Raw genomic sequence first — 26,188 nt, 5'->3', positions numbered from 1 at the left:
GATACGGCTCCTTAATTTTTTTTTTCCTAGAAAATGGCCTCTACCGCATCATTCATGTCATATCTGCTTGTCTGCATCTCTTCCCATCGCCGTGCTCCCAAACAAGCTCAGGTTTGCTGACAAATGAGCAGAGTTTCTTCTCCTCCAGCACTGACGAGCAGTCAGAAGATAGATAGAACCACAGGAGGAGCTGAAAATTATGTAAAGTGAAATAAGAATAATCTTACAGCACTGCCTAAATCTATGATCAGCTGCTTAAATTAAATGGTAGCAACAACAGAGTGTTAATGTAATGAAATTAAATCTAACCATGGGATTCCAGTGGCTCAACAGTGTGGGAAGTGTTTGCATGTGGAACTATCTGGTTGTGCTCTGATTGCCTGCATGATGACAGCTGAGAACAGACTTTTTTAACAGCAACCTGGATGTTTCGTCAATTACCCTGATTTTGGAGAAGATGTTAGCAGGCAAGACCAGGGAGAGCTCAGAAAGTGCTTTAGTTTAATACTGAATATTTGAAAACTATCCTCCCACTCCACCTCTGCTGTCTTTGCATTTCAACATTTACTCATTCTCTGAAAATGAATGAGTGATGCTGTGTGCTGGGCCTGAAGAAGGAAGTACTCAAGGACGAGTGCGTTACTTCACTTGCAATGAATGAAAGCTGCTGGCTTTCCCTTGGCGTGGGAGAGAGCAGTGGCACAACCTGGGCAGCAGGGAGCTGCGGTGTGCTGAGGTTGGTGTTTAAATAAACGTGTGGAAAATAGTTTTAAAATCTGAACCGAAGCGAAAGCTGTGATCGGTGCAGTTCTCCATTGCACAGGACTGTAATCCAGATAAAAGCATGTCACTGGTTTTGTTTTAATGGAGAGGCTATAAATAAGATACTGTATCGTTCTAAAAATACGTGGGCACTTCCACTTCCCGAAGTGTCCTGATTTAGGTGGCTGCTGCATACTTAACAACTCTGAGCTGTTCTGATCTTGATTCAGACGACGTTATTCTGAATACGTTATTTGATGAAATGCTAAAATTGCATTAGAAAATCCTGCAAGAATTTGGTAAAGGGAAAACAAGTGGCTGAAGTATGAGTAACAGTGAGAACAGTTGGGCAGCGCTCTGTCAGGTGCACAAAGAGAGTAAACTGAATTAAAAATGGTGACTTCTCCATTAATGCCTTCAAATAATGGTAATCTCATGGTCTCGTTTCTGACAGGCAGAAATGCTATTTTCATTTGACAGCGTCTCTTTGTCTCTGAGCTGCAAAATACCAATGTCCTTACATGCTTCATAGCTGACCCATATAATACTATAACCGTGGTTTATCCCATTTTCCCAATCCCTAATGAGACAGCAATGTGAAACAGCTGTTAAGGCTTGGATCTCTCCCAGGGTGACACCCTGCGTTCAGCACTCGGCCGGACCAGAGCCCTCCCTGCACTCTGCTTCTGGGCATTGCCTGGAGTGACTGTTTCATGCAAGGGCTGCTGTGAGCTGCACTGCACTCCTGTCATTCTCATGTCTTCATTTTCCCCTCTCTCTCTCTCTCTCTCTCTCAAGTGAGCGCTGATGGTGAGCAGTAAATGTGGTAAGAGCTGAGCATTAGTTATCCACTGCTCCCAGCAGGGGGGTCGGTGCCAGAGCACACCTTTCCCTACCAGCCAGCTGAGGAGCTGCCCTCCTGCATACCCAGATCAGCAGGGGCAGCCCCTCCTAGCTCTGTGCCAGTCTGTCCACGTGAAGGCAGCAGGAAGGCTTGAGCCTACAGCAGGGTTTGCATGTTAGCCCCCTGTGTCTGTGCACGAAGGGCAAGCTCCTTTCTGTTGATTCACAGGGCTTAAAACCATCGCTTTCAGACAGGGTTCTTTCCTTCTAATGTGTAATTTATGAATTTCTTTTCCAGAATCCTGACTTTTTTTTTCTTTCCCATCAGAGCTGCAGCCACTGCTGCAGTCCAGAAGCCACCACTGTTCTGTCTGCCTGCTGATGATTCTTTTCCCTTCTTTGTGGGAAATTGTCTCACAGGTAATAGCTTGTATTGGATTGAGGCAGGTCTCGAGCGACTGGATCAGACCCTCTAGGTTTGTCAGGTTGAGTCTGGCTTTCATCAGCTCTGATTCACAGCTGGCTTCTGTGGCAGCAAGAGTCACGTTCATAGCATGGGCTGGTACTGTAAGGAAGTACAGCATCATCTTCCCCACTGTCACACCATCAAACCTCACATTGCTGGGACAACTGGGTTGTACTGTCAGGAGTCATGGTAGGGATTCCCACCTCTTCTGAAAGCAGCTTTCTTTTGTTGGACAGTGGGGAAAGAGGTGCAGTAGGAAAGCATCTTCCTCGGTAACTGTCTGCAGTAGTTTTTCTCCAGCAGATCACCTCCCTCCCTTCTTACTGTGCAGGCTGAGCTGCTGTCCTCCTCAGCTCCTTGTGCTGTTGGCTGGAGGTGGCTGGGCAGACATCCCAGTGGCAGGAATCAAATCTCCTGGCTTCCTGGCAACTGCGCTGACAGAAGAAATCAGTCAGGAGCTGAGATGCATTGCTATCTCTCTACATGTTTTCCACCAAAGACTGCAGAAAGGCTTTCATTCACTTACAGCTAGGAAGCTTTCTTTGCTGAAACAAGGAGTGCACTTGTTCATCTGAGGCGTGAAACCACCACCAGTGGAAAACTGGCTGTATCCTCCACTGCAGAGAAATGTCTTACCTTGCTCAAAATGCTGCCTTATCTTTTGTTTTCCTTTACATTAAGAACCGCTTCCAGTAAACTTCTGGGGAGCCAAACTGGCCACCCGGTTCCAACAGAAGGTGCAAGTGATTTCCTTAGGAAAGCTCTTAATTCAGCACTTCTGTTTCCACTTGTTCCCACATATCTTCAGCAGATTGAGAAAATGCACAGAAAATTCACAGCGACTGCTCTTCTTTCTTGTGTGTGTGCATTAATGCCTGTTCAGGAAGAGGAGGGTCAGATAAGTGCTTAAAGCTGCTCGCCATTCAGATGTCTGCTCTGCATGTTTTCCCTGCCTTGCTTCTGTTTGTAGCTCAGTTCCACTTGCTGCCCAGACTGCAGATCTGATCTTCACCAGGGGCTGAGTTATTTTGGCTCATGTATTGGTTTGATGGTGGGAGCCACTATGAGACCAGAGGACCATGAGAACGCAGTGTGTTTATTCCTTTCTGTCCCAAGCAGGATTTGGCTCCTTAGTTTGGAACAAAGAGAAGGGGAAAACAAGTTTTGCATCCATGTAACCAGCTCTTGAGCACTAAGCATTGTTTTGCCTTTCCTGTTTTGTGTTCCTTCTGCATTTACGTTCATTCCCACTGCATGTTGATGTGGGATAACAGTGCTGTTGTGTGCCGGCATCACCTAATCCTGCTTCTGAAAGCCAGTTCCACCTGTGGTTTACATTTGTTTTACACTACCTGTAAGCAGTCCCCCTGGGGGGACCAGGCCATCTATCACAGTTTTTGTGTGGCTGACTTTCTAGGAGCCTTGCCTTCATCTCCATGCTCTGCTGTTGCAAGATCTGTCTGCTAGATATGGTGGTATTGCTTACAAGATAAACAGGAGCTGAAGCTGTAGCTGCGATCAGATTGAGTTCTGATGGTTTCAGGAGAGATGCACGGTAGCACGGCCAGCAAGTTTTGCAAATGTTTTTATCCCCCCCACCCATTTTCACTGCATTCCAGTTCAGGAGAAGTTTGGATTTGGTGTTTTCTCATACAGAAGCCAGGAGAGCCTTTCCCAAGGGAACAGAAAACCTCGTCCATCCATCTGCTGTGCTGACCACTCTTTAAAAATAGCGAGATGAGCCGTGTGAGCAGGTCAGAGGCTGTGCTGAGAGGCATTCAAGCAGGAGGAGCTGCTGCCTTTCCTGTGGCAGCGCTTGGAGCCGTTCTTTTGGCAGCTTGTGTTTCCACCCATTCATTGTAGGAGCACTTCCTTCCTCATTAGCAAAAGTACCTGGAAGCCCAGAATTGTGTCATGAGATAGGAAGTGTTTTCCAGTAGTTGTCTGTGTAATTATATTCTTAGGGTGTAGCCTGATACAATGCCCAGCATTTTGTGCACATAGCTCTCTCCTGTTAGAATTTGGGCGTGCGGTTCTGGCACGCTGCCCACGTCTCTCTCTTAATAGCATTAGCAGAGGAAACCTAAAAGATTGATCCCTTCCTCCGATAGCTTCGTGTTCTGGGAGTCGGGTGCTCTATCTGATCTGGGAGTGTCTGGTGGGATCGCAGTTAATTTGGCAGCAGTCGGTAGGGTGACAGAGGAGGCTTTGCTGAAAAGGTAAGAACTGTGGCTGCTGATGCTGCAGGTGCTCTGACAGCCATTTGATTGAGATCAGCTCTGAATTTAGGATGCAGATTGCTGTTACAATGAGCAGCTGCCTATAAATACCCTGTCTCCCTGTTCCTTGGTCCCTGAGCCTACTGGATGTTGAAGTAATAAGTTTTCTGTTGGAGCGTTTATCTCCTGCCATCTAACCCAAATAAACGTTCCTAACGTCATTGACCTTTGGGGCATCCTGTAACGCCCCTGTTAATGATGGAAGGCTGTTCTGAAACAAACAATCAAAGGCAGCAAATTGAAGATGTTGAAAGATGCCATCTCTGAAAGGGCTGTGTGTGCCACGCTGCTTTCAGTGCGTGTAAACTGTCAGGTCTGGAAAAGCTGCCTTCCTGCTGCTCCCAGGAGGTTGCTCGGAGCTCAGAGCACACCTTGTGGAAATACTTCCCAAGTGATGGAGCTTTATATAAATCTGCTTCAGTGAGGAGAGGGGAGAGATCTCTCCTGCTCTCTCTCCTTCTCGGTGCTGGCCATTTGCTGTTGCAGGTCAGAATCCCTCATGACGGGAGGCCAACAGCAGTTGGAAAGAGGAAGATGTCCTTTCTCAGAGGATCTGGTTGCTTTCTAGCTTCTCAAAGATTATTTTGAAATTTGAATTTTCACTGAAAGCAAAGCCATGGAGTTGGAGGTTATGTCAGGGCAGCCATAGCTGAGGCCTTGCTGACCCTGCAAGAACCAGAGAGAAAAAAAGCACTGATTTAGTTTCCAAGATAAACTTTTGCCTTTGATTTTGTGGAGGGCAGAGGACTGGTTTCATTCTGACAGTTGTCTTGAATGGACTCTCCCCTCCCAAAATAAGCCTGGCTTTTATGGGATGATAGGGCTTCTCAGGGCGGTACACCTCCCAGACCCCATGGCAGCAATTCCTGCTGCAGCTGCTGGCCGGGCTGGGCTGGGTGGGCACAGCAGGAATGGTGCCATATGGACCTCATCTCCACCGCAGGGTGTTTTTCCACTTTCAAAGTATGCTGCATTCTTGGCTCTTGTCCCAGCATGGCTGCATAGCTGGAATTCCTGGGCTGCTTGAGCTGGAGGAAGGAGGGGTCTTCCTGGCTGCTTTCTGCAAGATGCAACAGTACAGCGGGCAACAGTAAGTTGAGAACAGCTTGGCTAATTAATGCTAGCACACCAAAGGCTTTTTTGTGCTGTTCCCTTTGCTTAGCAGCGAGCTGAGAGCGGGCCTGCATCATTAAATGATTGTTCGTGGCTCACATTGGATCTCATCACAGATTGCTGAGCACCTTCTTGAGAACCGTTGCAGTGTGTTGGTGGGAGGTGCAGGTGCTCCATCCACTTTGCTCCCGTTCTTTTTCTGGGGGATGAGCCTGGGACTCGGGGCACTGGTTGGCATATTAGCGCCAGTGAGATCATGAAATACCAGGGAGACAGGGCAGGCATAATGAATCTGCTGAGCCAAGATGATGTCATGAGCCCAGAATCTTACGAGGGATTTAGTGTTTTGTGCCGTGCAAGTGAAAATGAATAAATGTAGAGCATTTATCCAGGCAGAAAGTAAATACAGAGATTAGACTTGTCATTGTTACTGAGGCAGCACCAAAAGCGGATGGTGTCCCTGGAGCCAGGGCTGCTCAGCCATGAAGAAATGGGCAGGAAGGGAGAGGAGCCTGTCTTAGCACTGGTCTCCTTTTAGCCACAGGCATGCGGGAGGGATTTGCATTTTGATTATTCTTCAGTAGTCTTTTAAGCTCTCTTTCCAAAGCATCTCCCTCTGCTCCTCTGTATTATGGCCCACGAGTTGCGTTGGGTGCACAGGGAGCGCTGCCAGAGCTGCAGCACGGCGGAGGGGAGCTGGAGGATTGAGCTGGTAGAAGGTAAAGTTTGGCCTCTGACCTTTGTTTCCTTTCCAGCTTGTAGTGGAGGAACCTCTGTTCCCAGGCTCGGAGCCTGAGGCAATTCTCAGTTCAGATTTTTAAGCATATATATTGTAGAGAAGGGGAAAAAAATACCACCGCCAAGCTGGCTGCTGCTGCAAGGTGCAGGTGATGGACCGAGCTTTGGTTTTGATCAATTTAATTCAGTTCTCCCGAATTTTCCAGTTTGTTTCCCTTTCTCCTTTTACTCCGTCACTTTTCAGCAAGCTGAGCTGCTTGGGAGCTCTGTAGTGCAGGAAGTTTGTCACCCAGAGGGTGGTGACGCACTGAACAGGCTGCCCAAGGAGGCTGTGATTGCCCCATCCCTGCAGGCATTCAAGGCCAGGCTGGATGTGGCTCTGGGCAGCCTGGGCTGCTGGTTGGCGACCCTGCACATAGCAGGGGGTTGGAACTGATGAGCACTGTGGTCCTTTGCAACCCAGGCCATTCTATGGTTCTATGATATCGCTCCAAGCAACCACCACAGCTGTATTTCAACCTGGGTTTGGGGTAACACAGTTATTCCTTCCATCAGTCCGCAGGGCTACAATGCAGATCTCACTAGTGGCTGAGCTCTACAAGTTGTAAGATAAACTCCCCCCCAGCAGGTTTAGCACCGTTGTCTTTCCATTATTTATTTTTCTGGTGGGTGTCAGCTGTGTTCTGTTCTTGTTTTGGAGTCGTCCTGATGGCAGATCTTCCTAGCACCAGATGTTAAAAGGCAGAGGATTGCTCGTGTTTTTCTTGGCGCAGCATACTCCCACTGCACCCTGCTTAATATTATCTGAACAGTAATCTGATGATTAGGAGAGATGGTGAAATGAAGCTTTATGTAGATGATCTCCTTTCATCTCTTCAGCTGACTCTTGGAGGCACTGCATTAAAGGATTGGTTTGATAAGGAATTCAGGGCTCCTGAGGGCAATTATCATTTTTACTCTCAGTATTTCTCAGATGGAAAGGAGTAAAAGCATCTCCTGCTGTAATCTCCTTTATCCTTCAGCGGAGCTCTGAAGGCACTACCCAGTCACCCCTCACCGGGAGCTGTGTATTCTGGAACAGCCTTGACACAGTAGCTGTTAAATTACAGGGCTGGAGCAAACGGCATCTTAAATTGGGATCCAGTGGAAAATCCCAGCAAAGCAGTAAGCCCTCAGAGTGCTTTTCCCTGCCGAGATGCTTCCAGCACGCTCAGAGCTGTGGTTTCTGTATGCCTTCGCATCCCTTCAGCCAGCCTGGTGCTGTCCAGGTGTGCTCTGTTGCTCACAGCTGCAGCACCAGGCGTCCCTCCGTGCTGACCGCCCCGCTGCCACCATCCTGCCCTGAGCGAGGGCTGCTGTTTGTGGAAGGCCTCACCTCACCACCAAACCTGCCCGCCCAGGTAACGATTCCTGCTCTAACACGTGGAGGAGAAAATAAGGCCGCCTCTGTTCAGGGCTGCCTCTGGGCACAGAGGTGCCTTTGTTAGAATTACCTTGTGCTGTCACCGCTGAGCTGCCGCTGATCTAATCACTTTTTCTCTTGTCTGTCTCTTTCCTTTTCCCACCTCCTTTGTTTTTGTGTTGTGCATCTCCGCGTCCCGTAGTACAAGTCTGTGTTTAGGTCCTACTCGCAGGACTTTGTGCCTCACAACCAGGTCTCCGTACCTCCTTTCCTGTCTTCTACCTCCTCCTCCTGCTCCACCGCGCCCTTTCCGCCCGTCCACCCGTCTCCGAGCTCTGACCTCGCAGTGCCAGCCACGGCCAGCCCGTCTCCCAGCACTGGGGATGTGCCAAACTCCTCTTCGCAGGAGAGCAGCTTTAACGGGAGTGCTCCTGTCTGCCTTCCTTCTGAAACCTCTCTCACTGATTCTCTGCAGACGCCTTCGGTGAGACTATCCAAAGAGGTGATCGTGTGCACCTTAACGCAAGGCCGGGCTTGTTTTTGCTTTAAAGAAATGTCACTTGTGTTAATACTTGCGATTTGGTGTGAATGCGGAGAGGTGGTTCTGTCCAAAAGCCACGGCTACAAATCTGAGCAACCCCACAGGTTTGAGAGGTTGGAAACGTAAAATGTCAAATGCTGGTGAAGGGGAGAGGAAGAGAAGTTGCTGCTGCTTCCTGCAATTGTGCTACAGATCAGAGGAAGGTAAAGGAGTGCTTGGTGAGGTTGCTTCCCAGCAGTGCTTCACATCCTGCAGGAGCTGCATCCCTGCTCTCCTGCTCCCCGAGCCCCTGGTGAGCCCTGTGAGCAGTGGGTTCGCTCAGCTCCACGCTCCTTATGTAAGCCATTACTTTCTGTGGGCTTCTGCTGTCCCCAGCTGCCGGCGCTGGTGGCGCTCAGTGCAGAGCGTAACGCAGTGCTGGAGCTGGGCTGAAAGCTGTTCCCACACTGACCAGCTCAGGGTCCCTGGTTGGTTTAGCACACCAGTAGGCAGCTTACTTCTTTAAGTACCTCATTTACAAGGCAGTTTCTCGTCTGTGTGTTGCAAAACCGAGAGTTGATGGGATCAGAGCCTCAACTCTGCCTCTTCACAATACTTAGAAGAGGGACGTACGCCACAGAAATCAGGTTTTCACCCTTTAGACCTGACCTCGCTGTTGCATCTTCGTTGCCTCGGGTGTTTGTAAGCACCCAGCAGCCCTCAAGTCTGGCTCAGCCTGGCTCCCCGGGGCTGGCATTGGCAGAATGGCGCTTGTGCTCAGGCTCTGAACGCTTTAACAGCTGCACGCTGGAAGTCCTCACTGTGCACCCACACAGCTCCCGTGGCAGCTCTCGCTACGCAGTGCCTGCTGCTGTCCTACTGCAGCTCAGGGCCTTCAGGACGGTCCTTGGGAACTCCGGTATGGCCACCTTTGGGAGCGTGCAGCTGGAGGATGGGCTCCCACCTCGGTGACGGCACCGCAGGGCACAAATGCTTGCTACCAGCCAACGCTGCCGAGGGACACCGTCACGTATTTCCTTTCATCCTGTCTCCCCTAGAGTGAAAACGCCAGTGAGGAGGCTGGTGAGGGTGAATACGTCAATCTGTATTCCTCTGGCCAGAGCAACGGGGAACTCCCTCATTCTGGAGGAGTAAGTAACCGGGAGAGGCCACGCACTGGGAAGGGGCTGCCTGGTGCATGCTGAGCTCACACTGTGGCCCGGCCCCTGTGCACCCCGGGGTGCCCGGTCCCCTCGCTGGTGGTCCCTTTGCTTGCCCTCTCCTGGCTTGCAGGCTTTGGTGGCCTCCTGTTCTGCTGCTGAGAGCCCCAGCAGGACGAAGGGATGGCTTTGCCTTCCTCCTGGCCCGTTTGTGCTTTGCTGTTTGTCTGGAGCTGCTTGCATAAGGTTCCCTTTTGGAGAGCTGCACTCTGGCCAGCACGGTCTTCTGTCTGTATTTACTCTTGTAACCGCTTTGGCTTTCCTATTTCAATAAGGCCTTGTACTCCCCTTTTTTAATTCTTATTTTTCCTTCCCCACTTGGGTATGAAATGATTGATCAACAGCACTGTAACCACGCACTTTCTTCCTTCGCTCCAGCCTCCTGTCCGAGCTGTTCCCTTGGGATGGGGTGTACCCCATGGCAGGGAGGTGCCACCTTCCTGCTGTGTCACCGCAGAGCTCTGTGCTGCTCTTTTTGCCAGCCCTCACCTGGGGCGGCCCATCTGCAGGATGTTTCCAAAGCCTTTATCCCTGCTGGCCTTAAATATCCGAGGAGAGGGTGCTGCCATCACTCCCCTCCATGAGGCAGCCCCAGCCTCTCAGCAGTCACTGACTGATTCTTAACTTGGAAGCAAAGGACTTTACAGATAGCTGCAGCCTGGAGTAATTTACAGACACTGACAGATCTCAGCTCCCCCGTGCACCTTCCCCACCAAAGCTGGGCAGAGTGGAGGTGCTTTCAGTCCTGTCTGTTCAGTAGATGGAATGTCCAAGGTCCACTTTGCATGATGTCAGATAATTCTGAACTCCAGCACTGCTAGATTAATGTCCCCATTTGCCATTCATGGCTGTTTCCCTCTTTAATAAATGGCTAATTTAAAGTGCTGCAGCTCTATTTGCTCTGAGCTGTCCACCTGCTGTTCCATGCTGTGTTCGGATGGTTCTGCTTGTTTGCATTAGCCTCATTTCCACAGCCATGAATTGTGAAGTGGAAACGTTCCATCATTGTGTGAGCTCTTCTGATGGAGGAGAAGGGAGTAGGAAAGGTACTTTGCATCCCTCCCCCCCCCCCCACCTCCAAGGCAGTCTGGTCTTTTGGGGGCTGTAACTGAGAGGGGAACTGAAACTGGAGAGCTTGGAGCTGGCTGTGTCCATTCTGATTAAAGCAGAAGGCAAATGTATTTCAACAGTAAGGGCTGGAAAAAAAGAGCAATGAGAGGGTTAAAATTCAAGACAACAGCTGACTTGTGTTGTAACTTTCAGCATCATTTCACAATGTTAAAAGCAAACAATACTAATTACACTAGTCTCCAGAGATAGTCCCAAATTTCCTATCTAATTAACTTCTGTGTTTTCCTGGCATTTGGCATTAACTTGCATCAATCTTTAACTGCTCTGAAGGAATTTACAGTAAAGAGCCGTTTAGAGGCAGTAAGACTGTAAATGCAAGCTTGGCTGTGGTGCAGGATTCAGGGCAATAACGAAAAACTTCCTTCTCTTTGCAGGAATCTCCCTCTGTCAAAGACGGCCATTCCAAAGACTCCACTTCAAACAGCAGTGCCATGGGGAAGGAAGGCAAAGATGGTGCTGAGAGGTGAGCCTGGCTCCCCTGTTACAGCTGCTTCCCTGCCTGGAGGTGTGCAGAGCACCAGCAGCGTCCCTCTCTCCCTGTCCTCTGCCAGGGCTCATTGTGGCCGCCTCTGCCCTCAGCCCTTCAGATTTTAAGCCCACTCAGTTGGGTTTTTTCGCACGGTGGCACAGCAGTGAGACCCTACTGCAGAAGGAGGATCAAGGCAAGATGTCATTACTTAACTCAGCGAGCCCGCAGGGGTTAATGCAGCCTGTGTTCGTCATCGCAAGGCCATCTAATTGGCAGTCCTGTCATAGACACTGGCTGCTCCCTCCTGCTTCCAGGGAAACATGTGAAAAAAGTCTGTGTCACTGCTGGGAAATAGTCTTTGAGAAGGGAATTTCTTCCTAACCCTGCTAGTTAAAGGCTGGCAGAGGCCCCAGAGCAGGAGTCTTCATATCCTTTCTAATGCTCTTAGCTATCATTTGTCTATGTAAATGAAGAGGTGCAGGCTGTAACAGATGGGCTTCAGTAGGAGTGGAGTGAGTGCTTCCCTGCTGCTTGAGATTGCTCTTCAATTGCATTTCTGAGGCAAAAATAGAGAACGGCATTGTTTTGTGTGTGACAGTCAACTCCCCTCCTCCTTTTTCCTGCAGTTGGTTGGAGGGTTTTAATCCCTGCAGTGAAGGAGACAATACAGCAGTGCTCTGCAAAGCTCAGTGCAGGCTGTTGCACCAGGTTCTGACCTGTGCCTGGGGAAAGCTGTGAGGGATGTGCACTTGTTTCATTTTCTTATGAATGCAGGCATAGAGAACGTGCCCAGGTGCAAGAGCACCTGTCTGTAGAGGAGCTCAGGCTGTGAATGTGCACCAAAAAACTGGTCAGGGTGCCAAATCTTCCTGCAGAAGGAGTACAGATGTGTATATATATATATATGTGTATGTTTTGGTCAGCTCACAGCCCGTGGTAGCAGAGTTTGGAGCGTGTTCAGTCTCTGTACACTTGAGGGAGGGCTTAGATCTGTGTGCACTAGTAATCTGGTGAATTAAGGAGGTGTGAAAGTGTGTGCTCATGCAGGGCATAGTGAGGTCCTTTGTGCCAGAAATCCAGGCAGGTCCTAAAGGTTTGTCTGTTTTTCAAGAGGTGCACAAAGTAACAGAATTACTGCTGGGCATTCAGGTTTGTTTGCAGAAGCTTTACCTGCAGGCCTTCTGTGTAAGCCGAGAGCTCAGGTGGACCCAGCATCCCTCTGTCATCAGGGGGGCGATGACACTGATGGTTGTTTGCCTGTTTTTTACAGGCAGCAGCAGTCACCAGATGCTTTGGAATCGTCACAGTTGGAGGAAGAAGTGGATGAGCTCTCCCTTATTGACCACAGTGAAATTATGGCTAGGTTAACACTGAAGCAAGAGGTAGGTTCTTTGGGGTATTGTTCATGTTCTTTGGTTTATATTCCATTGAGAGCTGATTTTCTGAAGGCACGGTTAGCAGGTTTCCCAGACAGGACATTGCATTACTGACGGAGAAGCCAAAGTAAGAATCGACTTTGTTTCTGCCTTGGGTGCATTCCCAGACACCTTTGCTTACTATGCTCTCAACCAAGCTGTTTTTTCATGCAGCTTGAGGGAACACACAACCTTCTGAAGCTTTCAGATTTGTCAGGGGCTAATCCTGAACAACAGAAAGAATTTGTCATTTACTGACGCTTTAGGAGTGTTCTTTGGGCAGCTGAGAGAGAGAGTGAGAAGCTATTGCTGATTCCATAAGCAGTATTCTATGCCTCTTGCCACAGGGTCACCTAAATTCACATTTTACACATAGCTGCTCAATGGCTGTAAGTCTTTGGGTTTTTTTCCAGCGTTTTGCATATTAAAATAGCGGGCTCAGATGAGGGAAGCCAGGCACCATTCCAGTCTGACCTGCAGGAATATTTCCATCAACTTTAAAAAAACAACACACGAAACCAGCAGTGACTGCAGATCATTTTGGAGTTGCAGATCTGCGTCAGCCCTTAACTTTTTTCTTCCTTTTTTCTTCCTTTATTGTCTGCATCTTATAAACAGTATAGAACTGCTCCTGCACGCCATTTCCTGCACCGTGGGAACCACTGGCTGACTGATAGATCAGTTCTGCATGTTTTCAGTTGTGAACAGCAGGAGCTAAAAGAAGGATGTTCTCAGAGTGATAAGGCAGGGGTCAAGGAGTTAGCGGGGCTGTTCTTCTGCTCCTGGTTATTGGATTGCTTCAGGTGACCTCCAGCCAAATAGTTCCAGATTAGGGAATTAACTTGCTAGGTTTTTGATGTTCCAGGAGCATGCGAGTTGAATGCACGACCTCTCACCCCGCGGCCACTGTGGTACATGATCCTGCACTTTGAGACAGTTCACACAGAGCTGCTGCTCTGTTAATGGTCTTTTGGGAGCGTTTGGGAGTCTGGGAGATTTCTCTTCATTCTTCTGCGGCCAGAAGGTTCAGCTTTCACTGTGCTTCACAGCCTGGTTGTAAGGAGTCAGAGACCCTGAGTGGTGATCGGCCCAGATCCTCATCTGGGACACCAAATGTTTGGCTCAAATTCCAGGATTAGCCCAGCACTCCGAGATCGTGTCCCAGCTTGAGCTGCCAACAGTGCCAGGAACCGTGTGTGCTCTGCCAGTTAGTGCTGAGTTTGAGCCCCAGAGATGGTAAACCAGGCCGAAGGGAGCTTGGATTGTGTGTAAGGCTCTTCTGTTCTCCTTGCAGGGAGATGATGGGCCAGATGTCCGCGGTGGATCTGGAGATATTTTGTTGGTGCATGCAACAGAGACCGACAGGAAAGGTACAGGGGATGCCCCAAAACAAAGCTGGGGAGTATGACCTGATGTGGGCTGGTGCTGCTGGGCTTCTGCATCTCTGTGGTGGGGGCAGTTACGATGTGACTCTTGCTGCTGGACCAGGGTGGAGAGCTCTGCATTAATCATCCCCTGAGTTGCGGGGGGATTGTGCTTATCTTTGGTGAAACAGAGGTAAGCTGGATAAGCGCCTGGTCATTCCATTTCACAGCAGGGCTGGAATTAACTCCTCGTGGCCCTGGAGCCAGTGGCAATGCTGCCGTGGTGTCTCCAGGCCTGCTGAGGGCAGATTTTGTCTTCTGAAAGCGCAGAAGTGATGGGGGCTCTTGTGCCCGTGGCCATCGGGCAGCCCACCCGGCACTGAGCTGCTGCCACCCCTTCCTCATGCTGCCTCGCTTCCTCTCCAGCTCTGTACCACTACACCTAAACCAGGGCAGGGAGGGAACTCACTGCACGGGAAGTGAGATGTGGAGGAGAGAGCCAGGGATGGCAGCTCTGTTTGTTACAGCCCCACTCTCAATCCGGCCCCGGTCACCACCCCGTGGAGCAGCTCCTCTCCTCAGCTGTGACACACACAGTCGTTGCAGCATTGCCAGGGAGTGATTTTGAACCTGCCAAATGCATTTGTGCTGATGGCCTTTAACCAGAATTGATCTCCTTATCTCCTGGGATGCAAGGCGAAATGTTCTAACCCTCTGAACCACTCAGCTCTCATATTTTAGAGGTTTGATAGTCAAAGGGGAGATATCTTTCATGTGCATTTTTAAATGGCAGCTCTTATACTGTGGCATAAGGTGTTTCCAATTACTTATAGCACCATTCAGCTAGCAAGAAAATCCTTCCCTTGGCAGATATATTTCCCTATTTACGTCAGGCATTGAATCCAAGCACAGAGGACCAAAGTTAGGAACGTACTGGAGAGAAGGAGGCGATTCATTGCACTGTGGTTAGATAGGTACATTAAAAAAAACCTAAATGGAAATGCCCCATGCAGAAAAGCCAAAACTGGAATAGGGAAGCTCTGAGTTACTCTTGCCGTTCTCCATTGTAAGAACTTCCCCACTGTGTTGAAAGGCCACCACTCGACAAAGGGATGTGTGCTCAACCACCAGTTCCTGAATGGGGAGCTCAGAGGAGGCTGCAGGCAGTGAGGTGAAGGCTGTGGAGAACCTGTCGAGGTGAGGGAAAAGCAGAGCAGGATTCTAAATGCACAGCAGGACAGGGGGAGAGGATGGGCGGAGTGGGAGCTGTGCGTTTCTCAGAGCACTCACACAGCTCAGCCTTGCATGCTCTGCCAAGCTGCTGATCTGAATGGAGCACGGAGGAATTTGTGCTATGCTAACCCAGTGTTTGGGTGACTGAGAGGGTTAATGAATTAAGCTTACAATGAGAAGAATTCAGGGCTTGTAAATCAATCAGCCAAACAGCACAGAGGGGTATAGTTAAGAGGCTTTCCTTTAAAGATGAATTTCTTGGCAGCTTTGAGTGCCAGAGCAGACCAGCTGTATTACCTCACGTTGCCTTTTGGGCAGATGGGAACCCAGAATAAATGTAACTCCACGCCCTGTTGCATGATGCTTCTTGTCCATTTGAGTTTTCTGTAAGAGCTAAATGGAATAAGGGATGAAAGGAGACTTGTGGTCTTTGGGAGCAAAATCCACGGTCAGTTGAGTGCTCGCAGCCGCGTGCGAGTGCAGGATTACAGCTGGAGCAAGCCTAGGGCTCACCCCTGACATGACCACCCAGCCTCCAGCTTTACAGCTTACATCTGATGGCTTTAGCCAGGAGCCAGCAGCACGCTCTGCTTTCAGAGCAGGAGGAAGCATCATCTCTATGAGGCTCCTGCCAAGAGAAACGCTGCAGGTAGCGACGCACGGCTCTCACGCTGTTCCCTGCTTTCCCACCCTTCCCTGCACAGTGGGCTCACGTTCCTGCACGTGGGTGTGGGTGTGGGGTGCTCCCTGTCCTGGTGGAACATGCACAGCCAAGCCTGGGCAGGCACAGCAGGAGCCTTGCCCTGTGGGTGCTGCTGAGCCTCTCCAGCAGTCACAGCGGGGCAGGCAGGGCAGTGTGCCATCCCACTGCAGATGCTGACTGCAGCACAGCTTGGTTTGATATCAGGGCTAATTAACTTCATTCTGACCACGTGGCAGCGTTCGTGTCATGGCAGGGTCGCACACGGGGCACGGTCAGCTTTTGCTGTGCAATTTACTCTTTTGGTTGAAAATAATCAGATATTTACACTGCCCTGGGGCAGGCCTCCTGGAACACAGCAAGGGCAGAGGGGCTGCAGCACCAAGCCATCACAATGAAGTATGTGTGTTCCTGTTCAGGAGGGAAGTGAGTGTCTTTTGCAGGGCTCCGTGCTGCCTGAGCAGTAAAGACAGAACAGGCACCCACCTCTCACTGTCAGATCTTCTCTTTAAAGCATCCCCAGGGCTTTCAGCACATTTGAATTTGACCTCCTATTGTAGTTCCTGTCCCACAGGCAGGTGTGTTTCACCAGTCCCTTCGGTGGTTGCATAAGCTGGAAAGCAAATTGGAGTCCTGCAAGTGGGAGCCAGCCTGGGGGACAGGGCAGCTCCTGCTCTTGTGCCTTAGGGTCCATCTGCTGGTGAGAAACAACAGCACAGCTTTCCTGTACAGCTCATCCTTGTCAAAATGTGTGTGTGTCAGTGTCCTCTTTCTGTGAGGCTGGATTCAACCTTACATGAAGCTTCATTTTCTGCAGGCAGGGTTGACTGAGGCTTTCTTTGTCTTTCTCTGTAGATCTGGTGTTGTACTGTGAAGCTTTCCTGACTACATACAGGACATTTATTACCCCTGAAGAGCTCATCAAGAAGCTGCAGTACAGATATCCTTTTCCATGAAAGGCAGTTCGCCCCAGGGAGCAGAGCAGAGCAGTCGTCATGGAGGGAGCTGGTGGCAAGCAGGCTGGTCACAAACCTGCTGAGAACGTTGTGCTGTGATTGCCCTGGAGGTGCCCCGAGCAGCACTTCCTTCATCTCTGCTACCTACAAATAGGAAATGCCACAGGGCAGGTCTGCGGGGAGCGGAGTGCTGGACCTGAGCGTGGTGTCCTGGGGGCCTGAGAGCAGAGAAGAGCAGTTCAGATGTTCTGTACAGAAGTGGGGAAGTGGTCGTTTGTGTGGGACGTCTGGTCTGTAGAATGGAGATCGTGTGTCCGTCCTTCCAGAGGGGCTGAGGGAATTGCTTGGGCAGATGTAGGTTAACACCAGCGATGGCTGAACTGTCAAATCCTATTCTCCCTCTTATTACAAGAAATGCAACACAGAAGATAATGTCCTCTTAGCCTCCAGCTCTGAGCTTGTATCTGCTAACGAGGCCGGGGCTGGACGTGCAGTGTGAGTGTTAGTGCTCCTGGCAGCACAGAGCAGGCTGCTCGCTGAGCACGCAGTGCTTCCCTTTGGCTCTGTCAATGTCACTCCCTTTGCTGCGTGGGGCAGAGGCCTGGTGGGCTCTGCTCCTGCACACACCCACCACAAAAGCAGCCTGATGTCGCCCTGCCCTGAGCCGCAGCTCATCACTGCCATCTGCAGCAGGGACAGCCTCCCTCACTCCTGCTGGGATCGGTGCTGCCAAGGACACAGCAGAATCTCCTTGGAGAGCAGGTGTCGGTGGGAGTGTTGGCTGGGGCACTCCTGCAGGCCCTCTTTAATATTTGGCTTGCTGTTTCTTGCACCTGGTGGAAGTCTGCTCAGCCTCTGCCGTCTCCCTTGCTGCCACTCCCCTTGCAGCAAATCGGGCAGAGAGAAAGGTGGAGGTGACATCTGAGATCTGTTACGAGACCTAAGAGATGTCTCACTCTGCCGTGGGAGATGGCAGTAGAGGAATGCAGCTCATTAAATGCCGCCTTAGAGACAATAGACTGGGGGTCCACCTGCCCTGCTAGCATCAGTTCTGCGAGGCATAAGGACCCCCTCACACCCCTGCTGCCTGCAGCTGGTGGCAGCTCAGTGCCATGTTAATTAGAGCCACAGAGGTGTCCTCCATCTCCTAGAAACTCAACACCAGTTTTAGTCAAGGTGGAATAATATCCGTTCTGATGTTCCTCGGGGCAGCTGTTCGTTGTGCCAGCGGTTGATTCTTTAATTTGCAACCAACATATGAGAAGTTTTGCCACTTCCCAGACACGTTTAAGAAGCGAGTCAGTAAGAACACCTTCTTCGTGCTGGTGAGAGTGGTGGATGAGCTGTGGTGAGTGGCCTTCATCGTTTTGGGGGTGGGAGGTGCACAGTCAGTAACAATACCAGCATCCTGGAGTCGCAGTCCTGATGCCTGCCCCGGCTCTGCCATCTTTCAGCTTAGTGGAGCTGACGGAGGAGATTCTCAAGCTGCTGATGGACCTGGTGTTCCGGCTGGTCTGCAATGGGGAGCTGAGCCTCGCCAGAGTGCTGCGCAAAAACATCCTGGACAAAGTGGATCAGAAGAAGATGCTGAGATACGCCAACTCCATCAAACCTCTCGCAGCCCGCGGGGTGGCAGCCAGGTGAGGAAGCACACAGGTGGCCGTTCCTTGGTCCTTTCTCAAGGACGGGGCATCCCTTTTATTTGGACACGAGGCTTTTCTTGGTCCAAAATAGAAGAAGGGAAAGAAAACGAGTTGATTTTCGTGTTCTTTCTTTCTTCATCTTTCTTTCCCGCAGGCCGGGCACCTTGCATGATTTCCACAGTCATGAAATAGCCGAGCAGCTGACACTCTTAGATGCTGAACTCTTCTATAAAATCGAGGTACGGAGACGAGGGCAGGGGGAGGGCAGAGGGAGGAGGGGTCTGCACACATCCCCTCTGCGATCCCTGCTATTCCCAGCACACCGCAGGAGAAGCTGAACTTGTGTCAGCAAAAGACCACGAGCACAGGCTGTGGCTGGGAATCTTAAGGCAGAGATCCCATGATAACGTGTGGTATTCTCCCACCCCTCTGTTTTTCTTCCTGGGCAGATACCAGAAGTTTTGCTTTGGGCAAAAGAGCAAAATGAAGAGAAGAGCCCCAACCTGACGCAGTTCACAGAGCACTTTAATAACATGTCCTACTGGTAAGGAGCTCAGAGCATCCATGGCACTGAGCCGTGCCTGACCTCTCCTGTCTTAGAGTTCAGGATATTCCTCACAGAGTTGGGTTCCTCTAAGAGGGACCACGTGTGTGTCCTGGCCAGGAAGGAGATGCAGGTTTCGAGGAGCACAAGAGAAACAAAAAGATGAGCATTCTGGAGGGCACTGTAACATGGAGGAATTACTGTCAGCACCACTGAGCCCTTCAAACAAACACTCCCCTTGCAAATGAATGCATTCTGTGAATGATGATTGTTCTCATCCTTGGAATTATTCCTTGCTGTGAATTGGAGCGCTCGGTTTAAGTTGGAGATATCAGAAACTTCTCAGTGTTGTTGATCCGTCCCTATTAGTTGTCAGTTTTGTAAACAAAACGAGAGGAAATCTGAGATCTGCTTGAGTGAGTTTATCCTTCTCTGTCTGTTCTTCCAGGGTCCGTTCCATAATAATGCTTCAAGAGAAAGCCCAAGACCGAGAGAGGCTGCTGCTTAAGTTCATAAAGATTATGAAGGTATCAGCTCAGTTCTTGCTGTGAATCACCCGTGCTGTTCCTTAGCAGCAGAGTGGGCCGTGCCAGGTGGTAGAGCTGTTTTATGTTCTAAGGCATTACAGACCTCTGTGTAACTGGTGTATTTTCCCACTTCACAGCACTTACGAAAGCTGAATAATTTTAATTCCTATCTGGCCATTCTTTCTGCACTGGATTCTGCACCCATCCGAAGGCTGGAGTGGCAGAAACAAACCTCAGAGGTGAGGAACAGTGCAGGCTTTCACATGTGGGGGGGAAGAGGATAACTGTGGTTGCGATATGAAGCAGCAGGGTGAGTTTTAACAGCTCAGCAGCATGGCAGGGTGGAGGGATGGCGGATGAATGCTCTCCAGTGGGTGTAATGGCACAGTGCTGGCAGCCTGCAGTGCTGCGGGGCTTTCTGACAGCTGCAGAAGTGCCAGCACTGCCACAGGCTGAGGGGACAGCTGCTTCCTCCCTGTGCAGTGAAGCTCTGGTGGAGCTGAAGGCAGTGAAGTTCTGTGTGAACGCAGCAAGGCTCAGACTGAGCAAACGCACTGGTGGTGGTTGCAGGGTGGCATTGAGTCCCCTGGAGAGAGGTTACAGAGATAAAGGGGTGATTGGGGGCTTTGTGTTCTGCCAGGGCCTGGCTGAGTACTGCACACTGATCGACAGCTCCTCGTCCTTCCGCGCCTACCGTGCAGCCCTGGCTGATGTGGAGCCTCCCTGCATCCCATACCTGTGAGTCAGTGCTTCCTTTCTTCTGCTGTTACTTCTGTGCATTCCAGCAGTCCCCTCAGTGGTTTCTCAGCAGCTTCTGCCCAGCTCAGCACTTCGCCTCTGCCCTACATCTAAAATAGAACGTGGTTGTGCCACATCAGACCCACGTGCCCCCTCTGAGCAGTCTGTCCTGCAGCAGGGAGGCGGCCCTTGGCACAGCTCCCCTCTGTGACTCTGCATTCCCAGTACAAGATGACTCCATCGTGATGATTTCTCCATCCACTGCCACCACTGAGGCTCTCATTCCCTTTTATAACTGTGGATCAGAGCTCAGACCACCTGCTGCTGCTGTTTCAGATGCTTTCCTTTTTGTCTGGGCTTTCTTTTAGTGAAGGTGACTGGCAAAGGAAAGATTCAGTGGCTGAATCTTCAGCTGACACCTTCTAACTCTACTTTCTTTGGGGTCTGTGCACTGCAAGACAAGTTTCCCATGAGCTGCAATGGGTCCCACAGCTTCAAGCTGCTTCTTGCTCCTCTGCAGCAGCTCAGATTCTGATGACTGAGAAGAGCTGTTAAATTAAGAATCTCCCTTAGCAAACGCAGGTGTTTCATCCTGTGGGCTTGAAGCCCTTCCCTTCTTCCGCCATGGCTCTCTGATCGAGGTAGCACATTTGCTCTGCTTTTGCACCAGTAGAACTTCTGGTCTCGCTTTCTTCCACTGTACACTTCCTGGAGGAAGGGCTGTCAGTTGGTGGGGGGTGGGGAGGGCTGCAGGGGGTGCAGAGGGCTGCAGGGAGCGCAGCTGCTCTTGCTTTCAGCTGCACGTAACACCAGAGCACCTCCATATCTGCTGCCAGGGAGACATTTCCATCCAGTATAAGACTGGAGGTGGTCAGGTGCTGCGTGGCTGCCCTTGGCTGGCTCTCCTGCCCATGTATGGCAAACCCCTGTGCTTGTTTGCTTACTCCCTGGCCCCGTGCCCCTTTCTCTCTTTCAGAGGCCTAATTCTGCAGGACCTGACCTTTGTTCATCTGGGAAACCCAGACTACATCGACAGCAAGGTGAACTTCTCCAAGCGCTGGCAGCAGTTTAACATCCTGGACAGCATGAGGTGCTTCCAACAGGTGTAAGTGCAGCAGTGGGGTCTGAGCCGGGCACTGTGGGGGCAGAGAGGGGACAGCATTGAGGTGGAGATGTAAGGGGACCTGGAAGTGACACGGCTGTGCTCGTGGTCTGCTCCCCTCCCCGGGATAGATTACTGAGCTGGGATGGTGTTTTTCCAGTACTGCTTTTAAAATCCACTGTCGTTATGTTTTCCTACTCTTTCTTTCCATGGCAGATTTTGCTGTGGCTGAGAACAGGGGTTCTTGGGGATACAAAGGGCTTTCCTCAGTGGATATAGAATGGCCTGGGTTGAAAAGGCCCACAATGATCATGCAGTTCCAACCCCCTGCTATGTGCAGGGTCGCCAACCAGCAGCCCAGGCTGCCCAGAGCCACATCCAGCCTGGCCTTGAATGCCTGCAGGGATGGGGCATCCACAGCATCCTTGGGCAGCCTGTTCAGTGCATCACCACTCTCTGGGCGAAAAACTTCCCCCTAATATCCAACCTAATGGTGTTTTGTCCCCTTTGTGTCGCCCCCCATCGCATGTGATGGGCTCAGGTGACACAGAACCCAATGCAGGATCTGTGTGGGGATGTACCGGGGGGTCCCTCAGCCCCTCGTTTAACTGCAGCCCCTCTCTGTGGTTCTGCAGACATTACGACATCAAGAGAAACGACGACATCGTGTCGTTCTTCAACGACTTCAGCGACCATCTGGCGGAGGAGGCCCTGTGGGAACTGTCCCTCAAAATCAAACCTCGGAACATTACAAGGCGGAAAACAGACCGGGAAGAGAAAACTTAGGAGGAGGGTTTGTGCGAGCGAGGAGAATTGCTCGGCAGACGCACAGAGGGCAGCTATGAGACTGGAGTTCAGTATTGGTACCTGTTACGGGGTGACACGGCCTCTCTCCGGGCCGGCGGCGACTTCGGGGCTGTGAGCGTTGGCGGAGCGGTGGCCGCCGCGCAGACAGCAGCGGGCAGAGATCGGGCAGCGCTCGCCTCCCTCCTCCCCACGTCCCTCTGTGCCATCGAGCAGCTCCCCACCCACGGAGAGAGCTCTGTGGAAGGCGGTCCCACGCAAGCGTGTTACTGATGGTGTTTGGAAACACGCGGGCTTTTGTCTTCATCCCGGACAGAGGATGAGCAGAGCTTGGCGCCCACGGGCTCATCTCCGCGGTGACGTCCAGCAGACAGAAGCTGAGGCTTCTCTCAGGCAGGTGGGGGTGGAGGAGCTCCGCTGCCTGCGGAGGGCCGGGTTTGTTTACAGGGGGCTGCGGTTTGCCCCGGGTCTCTCTCGCCTTCTCGCTGGGGTGAAGGCACCGTGAACGGATACAGAAGAGGCAGTGAATGGTGGGCGGGGAGCCGCCGTGTCCAGCCATCGACCCCCCCTCCTCCTCTCAGATCTCACTATTTAAGCCACAGTGATCCCTCCGACCCCTGGGAGCGTTGACTACCCGCGGTACGGCGCTCCCCTGCCCTGCGGGCCCGTATCTCGTAGTGATGGTACTAGCTTTTGCACAGTAAATTGTGTAGTATACGACTGTAAATATTAGTATTTAGAATCCATTGGAGATTTTTCTTTTTGATGCATGTCTGAATACCGATGGGTTTATAGGAAAAAAAAGAGAAAAAAGTGCAAAACATGACGTGTATAAAACTCACAAGCAGTGACAGCATCGTTCCGAGTGCTGGAAGGAAGGAGGCTGAGGGCTGCCCCGGGGCTGGAAGGAGCCCAGCACTCCTGGCCCCCTCCGTTCCTCTCCTCGTTGCCAAATGGTTCTCATCCCAATGACCCGTGGTGCTGTGCTCTGTGACCGCGCTCAGAAGCCCCTTTATGCCCCATCCCAGCACCCCCCGCACCCCGTGCTCCCCTCCTGCTCCGTGTGCCTTACTCAGCCCCTCCATCCCCGCTTCGTGTCCCCATCCCCTCTCCCGGGCTGTCCCCTCCCTCCCTCCTGGCCCCATTCGGTTGTTTACAGCGTGGGTCGTGGTTCTGAGCACGTGCTGTAGGTTTTCCCCCCTTGCAAGGCCTTCTGCAGAGCCGTGTCCCGCAGTCGCAGGTATTGCAGAGCTCCAGCACAATCCTGCAGCTCAGGGCCGTGGCTCACACGGGATGTTTTGCAGAGCATCCTCGCTTTACTTCTCCATCGCAGGTCAATGTTTGCCAAGCCTCTGTTTGTTCTGGGTGGATCAGAGTGGCGAGCACTTCCTTCTGCAGATTGCAAAGCCTTGCCCGGCTCCTGGCCGTGCCTGCAGCGGTGCGCCCGGCTCCGCTCATGGGATTGCACCCAACGTCATCATTTATTTTCCCAGTGGCGCCGGGGCTGCAGGTGCAGGGCGTGAGGTGAGCACTGTGCCCTGTGCTGCACAGCCCACGGCAGCGGGAGCGGAGCCCTGGCTGTGCTGTGGCACAGAACACTTCAAAACCTTTTATTTCTTTATGGCACTGTGAGCAGCCCCGGGGCCGCACGCCGCGCCCGGCCAAAGCTTTGCAATCCCCGAAGCGGGAAGTGATTCTTTCCTTTTTCTTTGTAAATAAGACTTAAAGAAAGCAACACGATGAGATGGAAAAGGCAAACGCAGCCCACACCCGGCGCAGAGCTCTGCTGGCCCTGAGCACATCGCTGCTGTTGTGCTGCAGGAGTGTCAGTGCAGGGCAGCGCTAAGATGGCCCCATCGCTGCGGGTCTCTGTGTTCTGGGGATGAGGGGAGCAGCAGTGCTGTGCCCAGGGCTCAGTGCAGAGGGATGGGGTTGGGGGCGCCCGGCCCTCAGCTCACCTCTCCCCTGAGGGCAGCCCTGGGGGTCTCTGTTCCCCCGTGGGTGGGTAGGGGGGAAGCGATGCGCGTTGCTATGAGCGCCGTGCTGCTCCCCAGCCTCCCCCCAGCCTCAGCTGTTCGGCTGTATTATATATGTACCGCTAACCCGGTCCCAATGGTGGCACCTTCCTGCAAACATTTCAAACCTGTAACTTTTATATTAAAGACAAATAAATACCAGTAACAAACCTGCCTAACGATCCTGTTTACAGTGCATGCAGCAGTCTGTGGATTAAAGTGACAATCGAATCCGCTCCTCAAAGTTGGTGTGGCCTCGTGTTTTCTCACATCCCCATCCGGGTTTTCCTCTGCCATTGCCCCTTTTTGCTCTGCATCACTCCCTGACAGCCGGCGGGCGGCTCTGCCCCGCTGTGGACCCCCCCAGGCACAGCGCAGGGCCCTGCAGAGGACGTCTCCTCCTGTCCCCCCCTCTGAGCACCGATGGGAATGGGGGGGCTCCGACCCCATTGCTGCAGCTCAGCCCGTGGCGTGGCCATAAATAACCCCTGAGCGGCTGCCGGTGCTATTTCAGTCCTGGATGGGGTTCAAAATTCCTCTGGAAATAATGGGCAGCCGCCGGCACAGAGGAGGATGCTCAGACACTGAGCGAGCGCGCGACGCCTGCTGTGAGCGTGGGGGCTTTGGAGGAGGTCCCGGGCTGACCGACTGGAGGAGAATTCGCCTTAACGTTTGTGGTGGCTGAAAGCCATGGGTGGGAGGGGCTGCGGTATGCACGGAGCACAAAGGCTTTGGCTGTGTGTGCTTTATTTAAAACGAAGCGGCGAGGAGGAGGCGATGCAGCACAGCTGTGCATGCAGGATTGCTGTAGAAGCTAAAATATGTAGGGAATCTTTGCACATTCCTAATTACCAGGGGGACTTCTCATGCGCTCGCACGCCCAGAGCGGCCCATGCAGAGCCGCCCGCTGTGGCTGCGCACTGCGGGGCCGTTTGCTCCATTCCCAGCCCTGCACGGAGCCACGCGTCCCGCTGTGACCCGGAGCTGTGCTGCTGCCCGCAGCGTTGTGCGGCTCCCACTGTCAGCCCCAATAGAGTCACTGAGCTCTCCGGTGCAGGGACCGCTGCTGCACGCGGCTGCTGGGCTCGGTGCTGGCATCGCCCGGCGGCTGCTCCTCACCAATGGCACTGGGCTGTGCGCTCCGTGTCCCTGCGGCCCCGTCACCAATACAGAGCCACCAGGACGTAGACGACCCAACTGAAGGAGACGAACAGCCCCAGGACGAGGCTGAGCAGCACCAGAGACTGCGCCTTCTTGGACGCCGCCTGGGCCTGGGCCACGTCCCCACGGCTGAGCGCAGCGCGGGTCTGGCGTGGGGAGGAGGGGAGGGGTCAGCGGGGTCACAGCGCGGGGCAGGGGCTGAGCGGGGCCCGTCCTTACCTCGTGTGAATAGAGGAGGGCGGCGAGCCCGGTCAGCAGGCAGCAGAACACCGTCACCAGCACCGACTCCACCACGTAGTCCTTGGGCGGCTGTTGGGCGGCGGTTGGAGGCCCCGTGCCGGGCGGCCCCACGGACTGCAAGGACAGGGCCGGGGTCAGCGGCCGTGTGGGCCCCCGGAGGCCGAGGGGAGCGGGCCTGGCTACGTACGGCGGTGTAGGGCAGCGGCTGCGGTACGAAGGGCGGCGGGTGGGGATGGGGCTGGGGGTGGAAAGGCACCGGGAACAGCAGCTGCGCGCTCTTGGGGTCGGGCGGCGAGTAGGGCGGCGGGTCGTCCTCAAAGGCCGCATTGCTGACGGCCACCACCCGGCGCTCAGCCCCCGCCCCGGCCTCCATCCCGCCGGCCTCCATCCCTCCAGGCCTGGGGCGGCCCCGACCCCGCGTTAATCATTGACCGACGGCATCCGGCGGCGGCGGGCGGGGATGGGGTGAGGGCGGCGGGCGCGGAGCGGGGCTGCGATTCGTCACTGCCCGCGTGGAGGTAACGGCAGCTGCTGGGACAGACACTGCGATCAGAGCGCGTGGATCAGCTGCTGTTGTGCCTGCATTAAGGGGTCAATGCGCACCGCTCGGCTATGGATGTGTGCATCTATTAGCCCTCACTGCAGCATAGGGCGCATATGTATGGATGGAGGCATTCCCTGTGTCTGTTAGCATGCAACTTAAATAAGTGCACCTACAGCTGTCTGTGAGCCGATGTGCACCCATAGTGTGTGTGTGTGTGTGTGTGTGTGTGTGTGCGCTGGGTGTCCATCATGAACACACA

The 26,188-nt window shown here is 52.5% G+C and overlaps 2 protein-coding genes across 9 annotated transcripts in view; one reads left to right on the top strand and one right to left on the bottom strand.

Annotated features, from left to right (window-relative positions):
* The window catches only part of RAPGEF1 (Rap guanine nucleotide exchange factor 1), a 77,823-nt gene extending 53,595 nt beyond the window's left edge, over positions 1 to 24,228 (top strand). For all 5 annotated transcript variants that reach the window (XM_015279741.4, XM_015279743.4, XM_046901868.1 and 2 more), the window contains 16 exons: positions 7,311 to 7,601; positions 7,806 to 8,087; positions 9,182 to 9,274; positions 10,849 to 10,937; positions 12,214 to 12,325; positions 13,653 to 13,728; positions 16,511 to 16,595; positions 17,867 to 17,959; positions 18,066 to 18,251; positions 18,409 to 18,493; positions 18,704 to 18,798; positions 19,247 to 19,325; positions 19,463 to 19,564; positions 19,966 to 20,063; positions 21,040 to 21,168; positions 21,801 to 24,228. In XM_015279741.4, coding sequence (XP_015135227.2) covers positions 7,311 to 7,601; positions 7,806 to 8,087; positions 9,182 to 9,274; positions 10,849 to 10,937; positions 12,214 to 12,325; positions 13,653 to 13,728; positions 16,511 to 16,595; positions 17,867 to 17,959; positions 18,066 to 18,251; positions 18,409 to 18,493; positions 18,704 to 18,798; positions 19,247 to 19,325; positions 19,463 to 19,564; positions 19,966 to 20,063; positions 21,040 to 21,168; positions 21,801 to 21,951 — 2,046 coding nt within the window. In that variant the 3' untranslated portion in view covers positions 21,952 to 24,228. The remainder of the gene's footprint in view (positions 1 to 7,310; positions 7,602 to 7,805; positions 8,088 to 9,181; positions 9,275 to 10,848; positions 10,938 to 12,213; positions 12,326 to 13,652; positions 13,729 to 16,510; positions 16,596 to 17,866; positions 17,960 to 18,065; positions 18,252 to 18,408; positions 18,494 to 18,703; positions 18,799 to 19,246; positions 19,326 to 19,462; positions 19,565 to 19,965; positions 20,064 to 21,039; positions 21,169 to 21,800) is intronic.
* Positions 24,229 to 24,714: 486 nt separating this feature from the next.
* PRRT1B (proline rich transmembrane protein 1B) lies at positions 24,715 to 25,785 on the bottom strand. 4 transcript variants are annotated; one of them, XM_003642302.6, is made up of 3 exons: positions 25,573 to 25,785; positions 25,365 to 25,499; positions 24,715 to 25,291 (listed from the first exon to the last, which is right to left on the bottom strand). In XM_003642302.6, exons 1-3 carry the CDS (start codon positions 25,771 to 25,773, stop codon positions 25,145 to 25,147), a joined length of 483 nt encoding a protein of 160 aa, XP_003642350.2. In that variant the 5' UTR covers positions 25,774 to 25,785; the 3' UTR covers positions 24,715 to 25,144. The 4 variants fall into 4 exon arrangements, with proteins under 4 accessions (XP_003642350.2, XP_015135239.1, XP_040505310.1 ...); XM_015279753.4 differs by having other exon boundaries at positions 24,715 to 25,181; XM_040649376.2 differs by having other exon boundaries at positions 25,642 to 25,785.
* Between the last annotated feature and the right edge of the window lie 403 nt (positions 25,786 to 26,188).

This window comes from Gallus gallus, chromosome 17, assembly GCF_016699485.2.
Source record: "Gallus gallus isolate bGalGal1 chromosome 17, bGalGal1.mat.broiler.GRCg7b, whole genome shotgun sequence".
In the NCBI taxonomy this organism is placed as follows: domain Eukaryota; kingdom Metazoa; phylum Chordata; class Aves; order Galliformes; family Phasianidae; genus Gallus; species Gallus gallus.
Note: the sequence above shows the minus strand (reverse complement) of the source record. Positions and strands in the feature narration are given on the sequence as shown.